The sequence below is a fragment of the Trichechus manatus genome, unplaced genomic scaffold, assembly GCF_000243295.1.
Source record: "Trichechus manatus latirostris isolate Lorelei unplaced genomic scaffold, TriManLat1.0 scaffold00117, whole genome shotgun sequence".
In the NCBI taxonomy this organism is placed as follows: Eukaryota; Metazoa; Chordata; class Mammalia; order Sirenia; family Trichechidae; genus Trichechus; species Trichechus manatus.
Window position 1 is genome coordinate 4,139,112 of NW_004444053.1, and position 15,140 is coordinate 4,154,251.

The 15,140-nt window shown below is 37.9% G+C and overlaps 1 protein-coding gene across 1 annotated transcript in view; it reads left to right on the forward strand.

Moving 5' to 3' along the window:
* NTMT2 (N-terminal Xaa-Pro-Lys N-methyltransferase 2) overlaps positions 1-15,140 on the forward strand; it is a 37,718-nt gene that overhangs the window by 8,445 nt on the left and 14,133 nt on the right. The window contains exon 2 of the mRNA XM_004384100.1: positions 11,745-11,920. Within this exon, the coding sequence (XP_004384157.1) occupies positions 11,745-11,920 (176 nt within the window). The remainder of the gene's footprint in view (positions 1-11,744; positions 11,921-15,140) is intronic.

The window sequence follows — 15,140 nt, forward strand, 5'->3', positions numbered from 1 at the left end:
AACTTAAATGTTTCAATAAATGGATGCAACGCTGGTAGCACTCACTTATCTTTGCCAAGAAATTTGGAAGACAGCTACCTGGCCAACCAACTGTGAGAGATCCATATTTGTGTCCATTCCAAAGAAAGGTGATCCAATGGACTTCGGAAATTACTGACCAATATCGTTAATATCAGATGCAAGTAAAATTTTGCTGAAGATCATTCAAAAATGGTTGCAGCAGCACATCAACAGGGAACTGCCAGAAATTCAAGCCTGATTTAGATGAGGATGTGGATCAAGGGATATCATTGCTGATGTCAGATGGATCTTGGCTGAAAGCAGGAAATACTAGAAAAATGTTTACCTGTGTTTTATTGACTATGCAAAGACATTCGACTGTGTAGATCATAGCAAATTATGGATAACCTTATGAAGAATGGGAATTCCAGAATACTTAATTGTGTTCATGGGGAACCTGTACATAGACCAAGAGGCAGTCATTTGAACAGAACAGGGGATGCTGCATGGTTTCAGATCAGGAAAAGTGTGGGTCAGTGTTGTATCCTTTCACCATATGTATTCAATCTATATGCTGAGCAGATAATCTGAGAAGCTTGTTTATTTGAAGAAGAAGATGACATCAGAATTGGGGGAAGACTCATTAACAACCTGATATGCAGATGAGACAACCTTGCTTGCTGAAAGTGAAGAGGACTTGAAGCATTACTGATGAAGATCAAAAACTACAGCCTTCAATATGGATTACACCTCAACATAAAGAAAACAAAAATCCTCACAACTAGACCAATAAGCAACATCATGATAAACTGAGAAAAAATTGACGTTTTCAAGGATTTCATTTTACTTGGATTAAAAATCAATGCCCATGGAAGCAGCAGTCAGGAAATCAAACGACGTATTGCATTGGGCAAATCTGCTGCAAAAGACCTCTTTAAAGCGTTCAAAAGCAAAGATATCACTTTGAGGACTAAGGTGCGACTGACCCAAGCCATGGTATTTTCAATTGCCTCGTATGCATGCGAAAGCTAGACAATGAATAAGGAAGACTGAAGAAGAATTGATGCTTTTGAATTATGGTGTTGGTGAAGAACATTGAATATACCATGGACTACCAGAAGAACGAACTAATCTGTCTTGGAAGAAGTATAGCCAGAGTGCTCCTTGGAAATGAGAATGGTGAGACTTAGTCTCACATACTTTGGACATGTTACCAGGAGGGACCAGTCCCTGGAGAAAGACATCATGCATGGTAAAGTAGAGAGTCAGTGAAAAAGAAGACCCTCAACGAGATGGATTGACACAGTTGCTGCAACAATGGGCTCAAACATAGCAACAATTGTGAGGATGGTGCAGGGCCGGGCGGTGTTTTGTTCCATTGTACATAGGGTCACTATGAATCGGAACCAACTCGACGGCACCTAAGAACAATAACAATATTAAGATTTTTAGTAGTCCCTGGGTAGCGCAAATGGTTAAGTACTTGACTACTAACCAAAAGCTTGGCAGTTCAAACTCATCCAGAGATGCCTTGGAAGTAAGGACTGGTAATCTACTTCTGAAAGGTCACATCCTTGAAAACCCTGTGGAGCAGTTCTACTTTGTACACACGGAGTTGCCATGAGTTGGAAGTGACTTGAGGGCAACTAACAATAACAACGTTAACATTTTGAGTAATTATTCTGTTTTTCACAATTTTTTATATCAAAAGATAGCAAAGACAATATGATATCACCTCCAGGTAAACTCCATTTTTTTTACACCTGAGAACTCGACTAACAAAATGCTTTTACTTCCTGCAAGAATGTATCAAAGGAGATATTTTAAATTTCTGCATTTTATCCTGGTGACCCACACCATCTGAAATTCTTTTCCTCTTCACTTTTTGCTAACCAAAATCAAAGGCATCCTTCATGGCCAAGGTCTTTTTGGAATCTTTCCCTAATTGCTTCTGCCTGCAGGCATCTGCTGATTCCCCAAGGCAATGGTTGTTGGTACCATTCACTGGTCATGCATTGAAGTGTGGTTTACCTTTCCCTTGCTAGATTGTAATCATTGAGTGTCCTACTAGTTCTTAATAACTGAATCATGGATGGCTTGTCTTTTAGTGTACATTTTCTTGGATATCTCTCTGAGAAAGTCCACAAGATCTATATTCTCCTTCAGGACGAATGAATTTGTACTCTACATTTTTTTTTGTTTGTTTTCTTTTTTTGTAACAAGTAAACGCTTGGAAGGTCCTTGAGCATTCAGATCATAATGTACGTCAAGAAATAAGTACCATATTATATCAAGAATTCCCCCACGTGTCTGTCAGTTTGTCCTATTGTGGGGGCTCACATGCTGCTGTGATGCTGGAAGCTACAGGTTTCAGCTGAGCTTCCGGACTAAGACAGACTAGGAAGAAGGACCTGACAGTCTGCTTCTGAAAAGAATTAACCAGTGAAAACCTTATGAATAGCAGCAGAATATTGTCTGATATAGTGCCGGAAGATGAGCCCCTCAGGTGGGAAGGCTCTCAAAAGATGACTGGGGAAGAGCTCCCTCGGCAAAGTAGAGTCGACCTTATGATGTGGATGGAGTCATGCTTTCAGGACTTTCATTTGCTGATGTGTCACGACTCAAAATGAGAAGAAAGAGCTGCAAGCATCCATTAATAATTGGAACGTGGAATGCAAGAAGTGTGAATCTAGGAAAATTGGAAATCGTCAAAAATGAAATGGAACATATAAACATTGGTATCCTAGGCCTTAGTGAGCTGAAATTGACTGGTATTGACCATTTTCAATCAGACAGTCATGTGGTCTGCTATGCCAGCAACGACAACTTGAAGAGGAATGGCGCCACTTTCATTGTCAAAAAGAACATTTCAAGATCTATCCTGAAGTACAACACTGCCAGTGATAGGATAATATCCATATGCCTACAGGGATACCAGTTAATACAACTATTATTCAAAATTACTCACCAACAACTAAGCCCAAAGATGAAGAAATTGAAGATTTTTACCAACTTCTGCAGTCTGAAATTGATCAAACATGCAATCAAGATGCACTGATAATTACTGGTGATTGGAATGTGAAAGTTGCAAACAAAGAAGAAGATTCAGTAGTTGGAAAGATGGCCTTGGTGATAGAAATGAAGATGGAGATCTCATGATAGAATTTTGCAAGACCAAAGGCTTCTCCATGGCAAATAACTTTTATCAACAACATAAACAGCAACTATACATGTGGACCTCACCAGATGGAATATACAGGTATCAAATCGACTACATCTGTGGAAAGAGATGATGGAAAAGCTCAATATCATCAGTCAGAACAAGGCCAGGGGCTGACTGCAGAACAGACCAGCAATTGCTCATATGCAAGTTCAAGTTGAAGCTGAAGAAAATTACAACAAGTCTACAAAGGCCAAAGTACGATCTTGAGTATATCCTACGTGAATTTAGAGACCATCTCAAAAATAGATTTGACACATTGAACACTAATGACGGAAGACCAGACAAGTTGTGGAATGATATCAAGGACATCATATATGAAGAAAGCAGAGGTCATTAAAAAGATAGGACAGAAAGAAAAGACCAAATTGGATGTCAGAAGAGACTCTGAAACTTGCTCTTGAACTTCAAGTAACTAAAGAGAAAGGAAGAAATGATGGAGTAAAAGAGCTGAATGGAAGATTTCAAAGGGTGGCTTGAGAAGAGAAAGTAAAGTATTATAATGACAAATGCAAAGACCTGGAGGTAGAAAACCAAAAGAGAAGAACACGCTTGGCATTTCTCAAGCTGAAAGAAGTTATGAAAAAATTCAAACCTTGAGTTGCAATGTTGAAGGAGTCTATGGGAAAAATAGTAAACGATGCAGAAAGCATAAAAAGAAGATGGAAGGAATACACAGAGTCACTATACCAAAAAGAATTGGTCGACATTCAACTATTTCAGGAGTTAGCATATGATCAGGAACCTATGGTACTGAAGGAAGAGGTCCAAGCTGCACTGAAGGCATTGGTGAAAAACAAGCCTCCAGGAATTGGCAGAATACCAATTGAGATGTTTCAACAAATGGATGCATTGCTGGAGGTGCTCACTCATCTATGCCAAGAAATTTGGAAAACAGCTACCAACCAACTGGAAGAGATCAATATTTATGCCTACTCCAAAGAAAGGTGATCCAACCGGATGTGGAAATTATCAAACAATATTAATATCACACACAAGTAAAATTTTGCTGAAGATCTTTCAAAAGTGGCTGCAGCAGTACATCGACAGGAACTGCCAGAAATTCAAGCTGGATTCAGAAGAGGATGTGGAGCCAGGGATATCGTAGGTGATGTCAGGTGGATCCTGGCTGAAAGCAAAGAATACCAGAAAGATGTTTCCCTGTGTTTTATTGACTATGCAAAGGCATTCAGCTGTGTGGATCATAACAAATTATGTATAACATTGTGAAGAATGGAAATTCCAGAACACTTAATTGTGCTCATGAGGAACCTGTACATAGATCAAGAGGCAGTCTTTCGAACAGAACAAGGGGATACTGTGTGATTTAAAGTCAGAAAAGGTGTGCGTCTGGGTTGTATCCTTTCACCATACCTATTTAATCTGTATGCTGAGCAAATAATCCAAAGAGCTGGGCTATATGAAGAAGAAAGGGCATCAGGATTGGAAGAAGACACATTAACAACCTGATATGCAGATGACACAATCTTCCTTGCTGAAAGTGAAGAGGACTTGAAGCACTTACTGATGAAGATCAAAGACTACAGTCTTCAACATGGATTACACCTCAACATAAAGAAAACACATATCCTCACAACTAGACCAATAAGCAACATCATGATAAACTGAGAAAGATCAACTTTGTCAAGGATTTCATTTTATTTGGATCCACAATCAACACCCATGGAAGCAGCAGTCAAGAAATCAAAGGACGCATTGAACCGGGCAAATCTGCTGCAAAAGACCTCTTTAAAGTCTTAAAAAGCAAAGATGTCACCTTGAAGACTAAGGTGCGCCTGACCCAAGCCATGGTGTTTTCAATCACCTCATATGCATGCAAAAGCTAGACAATGAATAAGGAAGACTGAAGAAGAATTGACACCTTTGAATTATGGTGTTGGCGAAGAATATTCAATACACCATGGACTTCCAAAAGAATGAACAAATCTGTCTTGGAAGAAATACAGCCTGAAGGCTCCTTAGAAGCAAGAATGGCGAGACTACATCTCACATACTTTGGACATATTATTAGGAGGGATGAGTCCTTGGGGAAGGACATTATGCTTGGTAAAGTAGAGGGTCAGCAAAAAAGAGGAAGACCCTTAATGAGATGATTGACACAATGGCTGCTTTGCTGCTTTGGCTGGATCAAGGAAAGTACTGGGCTGTGGCTTACCAGTGAATCTAGAGTAGCATTCAACTGCTGGGCAGACTCTGTGAGCTGTGATTTCCTAGCCTGATTTTCTGAGGTATCCAGAAGAATTTTGACTAGTCTTGTTCTTGGGATAGTGATGCCTGATATTTGTCATCTCCTGTAGAATTTGTAAACGTTTATTAAACTGTGGTGGCGCAGTGCTTAAGAGCTTGGCTGCTAACCAAAAAGGATCGGCAGTTCAAATCCACCAGCCGCTCGTTGGAAACCTATGGGGCAGCTCTGCTCTGTTCTATAGGGTTGCTGAGTCGGAATTGACTCAGCGACAACAGGTTAGATATTTTTTTTTGCTGTGACACAGCACTTTTCCATGCTGCTCAATGCTTGTTGAATCATTGCTACCAAAGTTTTTGAACACAAGGACCTTCCTTTTCATGTTGTATTTTCTCAACCAGTAGCTGATTTGAGAGTAAAATGGCAAAAAGCTTCTATATCTTTAGTAATATTTTAGAAAATTTGTATTTTTATTAAAATCTATTTATAATAGTTAATACCTATGGGAGATATAGTATATAATGCTGTTAGTCTCCAGACAATGATGTACATGGAAACTGATTCATGTATCTTTTTCAGCAAATTCATGATTCTTCAGGATCAAAGACTGGCTCCAAGGTCTGCAAGCTGCAAAATGCTAACATAACTCCATAGATAGAACATAGTTATAATAATATGTGTAGTGCTCTTTGGATTTTTAACTTTTAGAAATCAAAATTTGGGACTATGTAATTGTGGTCACTTCAGAGCCAAGTAGCGCGCTAGTCCAACATCACTATCTCAGTGTTACCTGAAAATTAAATATTGCTAGTTAAGGTTAAATGGATTTTCTTTTCCTATACTCTTGCTACTCAAAATTATGTCATGTTTTGGTTTGCTTCATTTTCTGATCATATCATTTTTGTACCATTTTTTGTTTTTCTTGTGCTTTCAAACTATCTTCTATTTTTGGTGATTGAGATAAAAAAACATTGAAAAATGCATTCTTTAGAATATCACTAATAACTCGTTGCTTTTTATCTACTCTATTGCCTGGAATCCATTTCATTCTACTTCTTGAAATAGTTTTTGAAGCTTATGTCTCCTGTTGTAATAAAAATTGATTTCTTTCTAGATCTGATAAATAGCTGTCATCCTCATTGGATTCCTGGGTTACTTTCATCTCACATCTTCTCTTGATTTTAACCCTCATTGGGCCGGAATATACCTTCAAGATACTCTGAAGAACAAATCCATGGGAGGTACATATTCTAAGTCCTTTCTTGTTTGAAAAGATCATTAGTTTATCCTTAAACTTTGATTGACAATTTGCCTGGGCATTGAATTTTAGATTCAAAATAATTTTCCCTCAGAATGTTGAAGGCACTACTATTGCTTCTTGTCTTGTTGTTAAGCTCTGTGATATAAGCCTGGTTCTAGTCTTTTGAAGGTAGGATTACCAGATAAAATACAGAGTACCCATTTAAATTTGAATTTCAGATTTAAACAGTGAATAGTATATTAGTATAAGTATGTCCCCAAATATACTTATACTATAATATATAGTATAATATACTTATACTATAATATATATGTCCCCAAATATGTAATATATAGTAGTATACTATAATATATAGTATAAGTATAGTCTGTTAGTCTCCAGAACAGTAGTTGGAAAATATGGCCTTGGTGACAGAAACGATGCCAGAGATAGCACAATAGAATTTTGCAAAATCAATGACTTATTCATTGCAAATACATTTTTCAACAACATATACAGCAACTATACATGTGGACCTCACTGGATGGAAAACACAGGAATCAAACTGACTAGATCTATGAAAAGATATTAGGAGCTGACTATGGAACAGACCATCAATTGCTCATATGCAAGTTTAAGTTGAGGCTGAAGAAAATTAAAACAAGTTCACGAGAGCCAAAATATGACCTTGAGTATATCCCACCTGAATTTGGAGACCATCTCAAGAATAGATTTGATGCATTGAACACTAATGACCTGAGACCACATGAGTTGTGGGAAGACATCATGGACATTATACATGAAGAAAGCAAGAGGTCGTTGAAAAGAAAGAAAAAACCAGAATGGATGTCAGAAGAGACTCTGAAACTTGCTCTTGAATATAGATAGAGTAGCTAAAGCGAATGGAAGAAACGATGAAGTAAAAGAACAGAACAGACGATTTCGAAGGGCAGCTTGAGAAGACAAAGTCAAGTACTATGATGAAATGTGTAAAGACCTGGAGTTAGAAAAGCAAAAGGGAAGAACGCACTCGGCATTTCTCAAGCTGAAAGAACTGAAGAAAAAATTCAAATCTCAAGTTGCAATTTTGAAGGATTCTATGGGCAAAATTTTGAATGATGAAGGAAGGATCAAAAGCAGATGGAAGAAAAACACATAGGCACTGCACCAAAAGAATTCCTCGACATTCAACCATTTCAGGGGGTAGCATATGATCAAGAACCAATGGTATAGAAGGAAGAAGTCCAACCTGCACTGGAAGTATTGGTGAAAAACAAGGCTCCAGGAATTGACAGAATATCAATTGAGATTTTCAGCAAATGGATGCAGCGCTGGAGATGCTCAGTCATCTATGCCAAGAAATTTGGAAGACAGCTACCTGGCCAACTGACTGACTGGAAGAGATCCATATTTGTGCCCATTCCAAAGAAAGGTGATCCAACAGAATGCAGAAATTATCAAACAATATCATTAATATTGAACACAAGCAAAATTTTGCTGAAGATCATTCAAAAGTGACTGTAGCAGTGCATCGACAGGAACTGCCAGGAATTCAAGCTGGATTCAGAAGAGGACATGGAACGAGGGATATCACTGCTGATGTCAGATGGATCTTAGCTGAAAGCAGAGAATACCAGGAAGCTATTTACCTGTGTTTTATTGACTATGCAAAGGCATTTGACTGTGTGGATCATAACAAATTGTGGATAATATTGCGAAGAATGGAAATTCCAGAACTCTTAACTGTGCTCATGTGGAACCTGTACACAGACCAGGATGCTGTCGTTCAGACAGAGAAAGGGGATACTGTATGGTTTAAAAATCAAAGAAAGGTGTGCATCAGGGTTGCATCCTTTCACCATACTTATTCAATCTGTATGCTGAGGAAATAATCCGAGAAGCTGGACTATATGAAGAAGAACATTGCATCAGGATTGGAGGAAGACCTATTAACAACCTGTAATATGCAAATGACACAACCTTGCTTGCTGAAAGTGAAGAGGACTTGAAGCACTTACTGATGAAGATCTAAGACTACAGCCTTCAGTATGGATTACACCTCAACATAAAGAAAACAAAAATCCTCACAACCGGACCAATAAGCAACATCATGATAAATGGAGAAAAGATGGACATTGTCAAAGATTTCATTTTACTTGGATCCACAATCAATGCCCATGGAAGCAGCAGTCAAGAAATCAAATAATGCATTGCATTAGGCAAATCTGTTGCAAAAGACCTCTTTAAAGAGCTACAAAGCAAAGATGACACTTTGAGGACTAAGGCGTGCCTGCCCCAAGCCATGATATTTTCAATTGCCTTATCTGCATGGGAAAGTTGGACAATGAATAAGGAAGACCAAAGAAGAATTGATGCCTTTGAGTTATGGTGTTGGTGAAGAATATTGACTATACCATGGACTGCCAGAATAATGAACAAATCTGTCTTGGAAGAAATACAGCCAGAGTGTTCCTTGGAAGCAAGGATGGTGAGACTTCATCTCATGTACTTTGGACAAGTTTTCAAGAGGGACCACTCCCTGGAGAAGGACATCATGCTTGGTAAAGTACAGGGTCAGTGAAAAAAAGGAAGACCCTCAATGAGATGGATTGGCACAGTGGCTGCAACAATGGGCTCAAGCATAACAATGATTGTGAGGATGGTGCAGATCTGGACAGTGTTTCATTCTGTTGTACATAGGGTCACTATGAGTTGGAATGGACTCGACTGACCTAACAACAACATAATACTCATACTAATAAATTATTCTTTAAATATCTACTTTTATTTGTTAAATCTGACAACCCTGTTTGAAGGTCAAACACTTTTTTCCTTTAAAATCTCATTACTCTTGTGTTTTGAAATTTCCTATGGATATGTGTAAGTATGGCTTTTATTTATTTATTTTTTAATCCACGTTGCTCAACACTTGTTGATCTTACAATTTCTTTTCAGCTCTGAGAAATTTCTTCTATTATTTCTTTAATAGTTCTCTTCTCTCATTTTTCTCATCTCTCTCTCTCTCTCTCTCTGAATCCTTTAATTAGCTTAATGTTGCACCTCTTGAATTAAGTCTCTAAAGTTCTAATCCTTTCAGTCTTATTTTGCATATCTGCCTTTTTTTGTTTTATGTTTTGGTAAATTCACTTAACTTATATTCCAAAGTTTTTGGTAATCATACCTTTAATTTTTAAGAATTCTTCATTATTCTATTAATTATTATTTTCTTGGTATTTTACCTTTGATTTATGAATGCAGTAGTACTTATATCTCTCTAAGGAAATATGAGTGTTTTTTGGTTTTGTTTTAAATTCTCATCCATCTTCTGAATTATTTATATTTCCTTAGGGGTCAGATGTGATTGTTTGTCTTGTATTTCTTCTTTCAAGCTGCTATTTTTCCCTCATATGTTTGAAGATAATTGTCCATATTAAGGAATAAAGGACAGGGTCAATGATCCCAGGTAACTGAAGAAGGTTTTCTCTGTTATATACCTTTCCTGTGAGTAGAGAAGGATGACAAGAAGCTTCACATATGCAGGTAGACCTTACCAGGCTCTGATGAGTATGAGCAGTTGAGGAGCTTGGAGTTCTCTCTATGTCAGAGTGAGTAGTGTTCTGGGATCCCAACATTCACACTTGTATAGTTCTCCCCAGGCAATTTGTTTAAATTTTTTAAAGAGACTCCTCTCCCCACAACTAAGATTACTACTGTGTTGTCTGCTGCTGTGCAAGGAGGGTCCACTTTTATTCTCACCTGGTTGTTGTATAGACAGACTTTTGACTAACTCTGTTACTTTTTGGCTCCCATTCTCATTCCTACACTTCTTCCCTATTGGCTCTATGTTTGGAAAGTAACTTCTTCCTGTAACTATTCTAGGAAGCAGCTTCTTCACCTTTGTTCCATATGTTTCTTTTTGTCTTACAGAAATTTGTTGAAATCACAAATCCATTGGTAATTTCCTCTCATTTTTTTCACTGTTATGCATTTAGTCTATTGTGATAATTTTCAGGGAAGGAAGGAAGACAAATGCATGTGCTCAGTCTATGATCTTGAACCAGATGTTCCTTCCTTTCATTCACTTTCTATTTTTCCCCCTGAATGTTCTCTGTGAAAATATTTATATCTGAATGGTACATTTTGGTTTACAAAACACATTTAAATGCATTCTTCTTTTACCCCTCAGAAGTTGGAACACAAGTTTTGCTAAAAGGAAATGTCCTAAAACAATATGCCATCGAGGTTCTGAAATAATGAAATGACATACTACATGTGAATGTACCTAGTACACTATCTGGTACAAAATAGCTGCTCAGTAAATATTGTATCTCTTTGTCTCGTTGTTGTGTGCCGTCGAGTCAATTCCAACTCATAGTGACCCTATAGGACAGAGCAGAACTGCCCCATAGGGTTTCCAAGGAGCGGCTGGTGAATTCCAACTGCCGACCTTTTAGTTAGCAGTTGTAGCACTTAACCACTGTGCAATCAGGGCTCCTTCACAGCTATAGGGGTTAGGATTCCAACACATATTTTAGGAGGACACAATTCAGTCCATAATACTCTTTTTATTATTTTATTTAAAGAAGATAGAGCTCAAGTACATTTTTGTAAAGTTAGTACAAAGATATTTGGGTATGTGTTTCTTGAGGATAGAAGAAAAAATATCTACCGTTAGTCTACCTTATAATTAAAAACAAGGATTAATTAGAAAATTCTTACCAAGTATTTGAAGCTTGAAGATAAAACTTATCATGAAATTGATGGTGTTCTTTGTTCTATTGTAGCAAAAACTATTAAACATTGTATTATACAGTGATAAACTATAGTTTATTAACTATAGGGTTATTAAATGGTAGAAGTGCCACATGATTGTGATTTATAGATGTGATCTGTGAAGACCAAAGGAGTTAGGAAGTTTTCCCAAGATCACATAGCAAGTAAGTTTTGATTTCAAACCCAATACCCTTTCTTCCACAGCACAACTTATGAACTTTCAGGAGGAAATTCAGTGCCTGATAAGATTGAGCTTGTTCTGACATATGAATATCAAAAAAATATTAGTAATATTTCATTTGCAGTGAAACTGTATGCTTTGACAAGCCAAGTTATCAATGGTGAGATGCAGTTCTACGCCAGAGCTAAACTCTTCTACCAGGAAGTACCAGCTACAGAAGAGGGTATGATGGGAAATTTCATTGAACTCTCCAACCCAGATGTCCAGGCCTCTCAGGAATTTCTCAGGAAATTTGTTGGGGTAAGTTATTCAACTGCAGCTTGATGAGGAGGCAAAGTCCTTGAAAACATTGAGGTCACATAGTTCTGTGTCATTGTCACTTAAGTCAGGTTAAAGTCATATGGCTCAGCCAAGAGTATTGCTTGAAAGCCTGCTTTAAGATATTCAGAATGGATAGGCAACTGTTGATTTATCCCACTTGGCATTTCACCTTCCTACCACCATCTAATCTCCCACTCACTGACAGTACTGATATCGCACTTTGGTGATTAAGAAGACATTTCTTTTAGAGTGTCACAGATGAACAGTTGACACCCAGATGACTGATGAAGGATCATGCTATTTGTGATCTTGGGGTTATTTACTGATTCTCTGCAATGAAAATTAATGTAGTAAGGAAATGCATGCTTATGTTTGGTTTAAAAATAAGCAGAGTAGGATCCCTTTATGTAATTTTGTACATAGTTCAGAATTTACCTTGATCTAAAAGGGATTTAAGAAGAATATGATCCCCTTGTAGCTGAGAGAACCCCCACTTTTTTCCTTTCATGCCGTATAGACAAAGACAGTATAGTGTAGGGGCCAAAACCTTGGGCTCTAGAGTTCCTCTACTTAATGTGTGAGCAACTTGGGCATGTTACTTAACTTCATAGGATAATGTGAGAATCAAACAAGATAATACATATCACATGCTTGCTTTAGTGCACTTAAGTGCCCCTAAATTCTAATTTTGTGATACTAGTAGTAATAACAAGCTTTAATATAATGTATTCAGTATATTTTGAAGCACTTCATTTAGTTGTTAAAATAGCCTTAACACACACAATAAAATTGCTGTCAGCCCTACTGAAGATATAAAGTTCTAATTGGCAAACAGGTTTTATTCCAATTTGTTTGTTTGGAATTTAGAGCCCATTTTAATCTGACAAAAGATACATTATTTGAGAAAATGTTAGGCTTTGGGGCAAGGCTGTCAACCTACTTAGAATCATAATATTAAGAATACACCTCAGAAGATGAGAACAACTTGGAGTTGATCTGAGAATTTGGGATGATATGATGGGGGTGAATGTGTTTTGCATGTGGGAAGGACATGAATTTTGGGAGGCCAAAGGGTATAATGTTATGGATTGAACTGTGTCCTCCAAAAATATGTGTTGTAACTTTTAACTCCTATACATATGGTTGTAAAACCATTTGGGAATGGGTTTTCTTTATCTTAATGAGATAGCATTAGTTTTAGGTGTGCTTTAAGTCAATCTTTTAAGATATAAAAGAGATTAACCAAGCAAGTCAGGAAGCAGAGATGGGGAAGATACATGCCAAGACCACATGAAGATTGCCCAGGAGTAGAAGCTCAAAAGAGACAAGGACTTCCCTCTGGAGCTGACAGAGACAGAAAGCCTTTCTCTAGAGCTGACATCCTGAAATTAGACTTCTAGCCTCCTAAACTGTGAGAAAATAAATTTGTTTGTTAAAGCCAAAAAAAAAGAATACACATAGTGTAGAGCTGAGGTCCACTTCACATTCAACCTTCCCGGTGTGCCATGTGCCTCTGAGTTCAGACCCTGGCAGTAGAGAAGATGGGATCAGATAGGGCACCCACTGGAGCAGAATTGTCTGGACATCAGCTGCACCATAAAGGACTTTGGAGTCTGGAGATGATGGCCATGGCTGTTTGTATGTGTAGGTCGTTTACTTTGACTATTTCTAAATCAGTTTTACTGACGAATTCACCAAGTGCTTATTCTGAGATGGCCAGTCTTTTTGCTAAACGCTTTAGAAACATTTGTCTTGTTTTGATTCACAATGATTCTAGGAGGTAAGTACTATTATTAGCCTTGTTTTCACAGTTGTGGAGACTGAGGCTTGAAGAGGTAGATAAGTTGTCCAGGTCACACAGCTGGTAAGAGACAGAGCTGGGACTTAGGCCCAGCCAGCTCTATATGACACCAAACTCCCTGCTCTTAACCATGACTTATTTGTTCCATTTGTCTCATGTAGCAAAAAAATCCTTTATTTTTTTTTTTTTCGGATGGGCCATAGACTTCCACTCTCCTCCAGTGTGGTCCAGAGCAATCCCTCCCGCTCGCCTCGTGGTGAGGCTAACTTTGATCGCATAATGTTTCAGAAGCTTAGTTAGTAATCTGGCTGTCTTGTCTCTCCCTGCAGAATGGAAGCTGACCACACGGATGCTGGTCAGACAGAGCCCGTATGCACACCCATGGACCTGGGAAAGGAAACAGCCTTGTGCTTGCATGTTTTTGTTGGAAAAGGGGCAGCATGTTCTTTTCAAACAAATATAAGGAGTCCTTTTAGTGGACAAGGCTCATTGTGAAGCTGTGACCTCTAAATAAGCACAAACACGGTCTTTTTTAAGGAATAATATTTTGATACTTTGACCTTAATAATCTGCTAAGTTAGTATCCAGGTCAAGATGCAAGGAGTTAGGGAATATGAGTATCTGACATGATTTATTCTTGTGTCAACTGGGGAAAGGCAGATTGTTTAATTTAAACTTTTGCTTTCCTTTCAACACTTACTGACATGGGATAGTGGGAAAAGATGTTTAAACTTGATGCAAATATGTTTACTTTAGCAAAGAAACAAATGGTACCAAGATGATGTCAATGGCATAGCTGATCACTTCTCAATTTTAGCTTCCTAGTAGGGGAAAGGAAGTCCCCGAGTTGTGCAAACAGTTAAGCACTCGACTACTAACCAAAAGTTTGGTAGTTTGAATCCACCCAGAGGTGCCTGGCGATCTGCTTCTGAAAGATCACAGCCTTGAAAATGCTATGGAGCATTCCTACTCTGCACACATGGGGTTGCCACAAGTCAGATCAACACTATGGCAACTAAGAACAACAGCGAGGGAAAGTAGCAACTTCCAAAGTAATCAGTATTTGATGGTATTTACTTTTTGACATTTCTCAGAGATTGGATGACTAAAAAATCTGGGTCTAACTTGTTACATTTCACGATTTTCATACGATGTCATGAAGCACTTTCATTTTGGTTTTAGACTCCACTGGATGAACTTAAAATAATGTTCTTTAAAATAATACATATATACAGAGTAAAAATGGAAATGAAACTCCTAGTTTACATGAATCAGTATGTAAGAAGATAAAATCATAAATGAAGAGGACTCCGGCAAGATGGCGCTCTAGGCAGAAGCACCACGCCGTCCCTCCACAACAAAGATCTGAAAAACTAAGCCAAACAGAGAATCAACAAT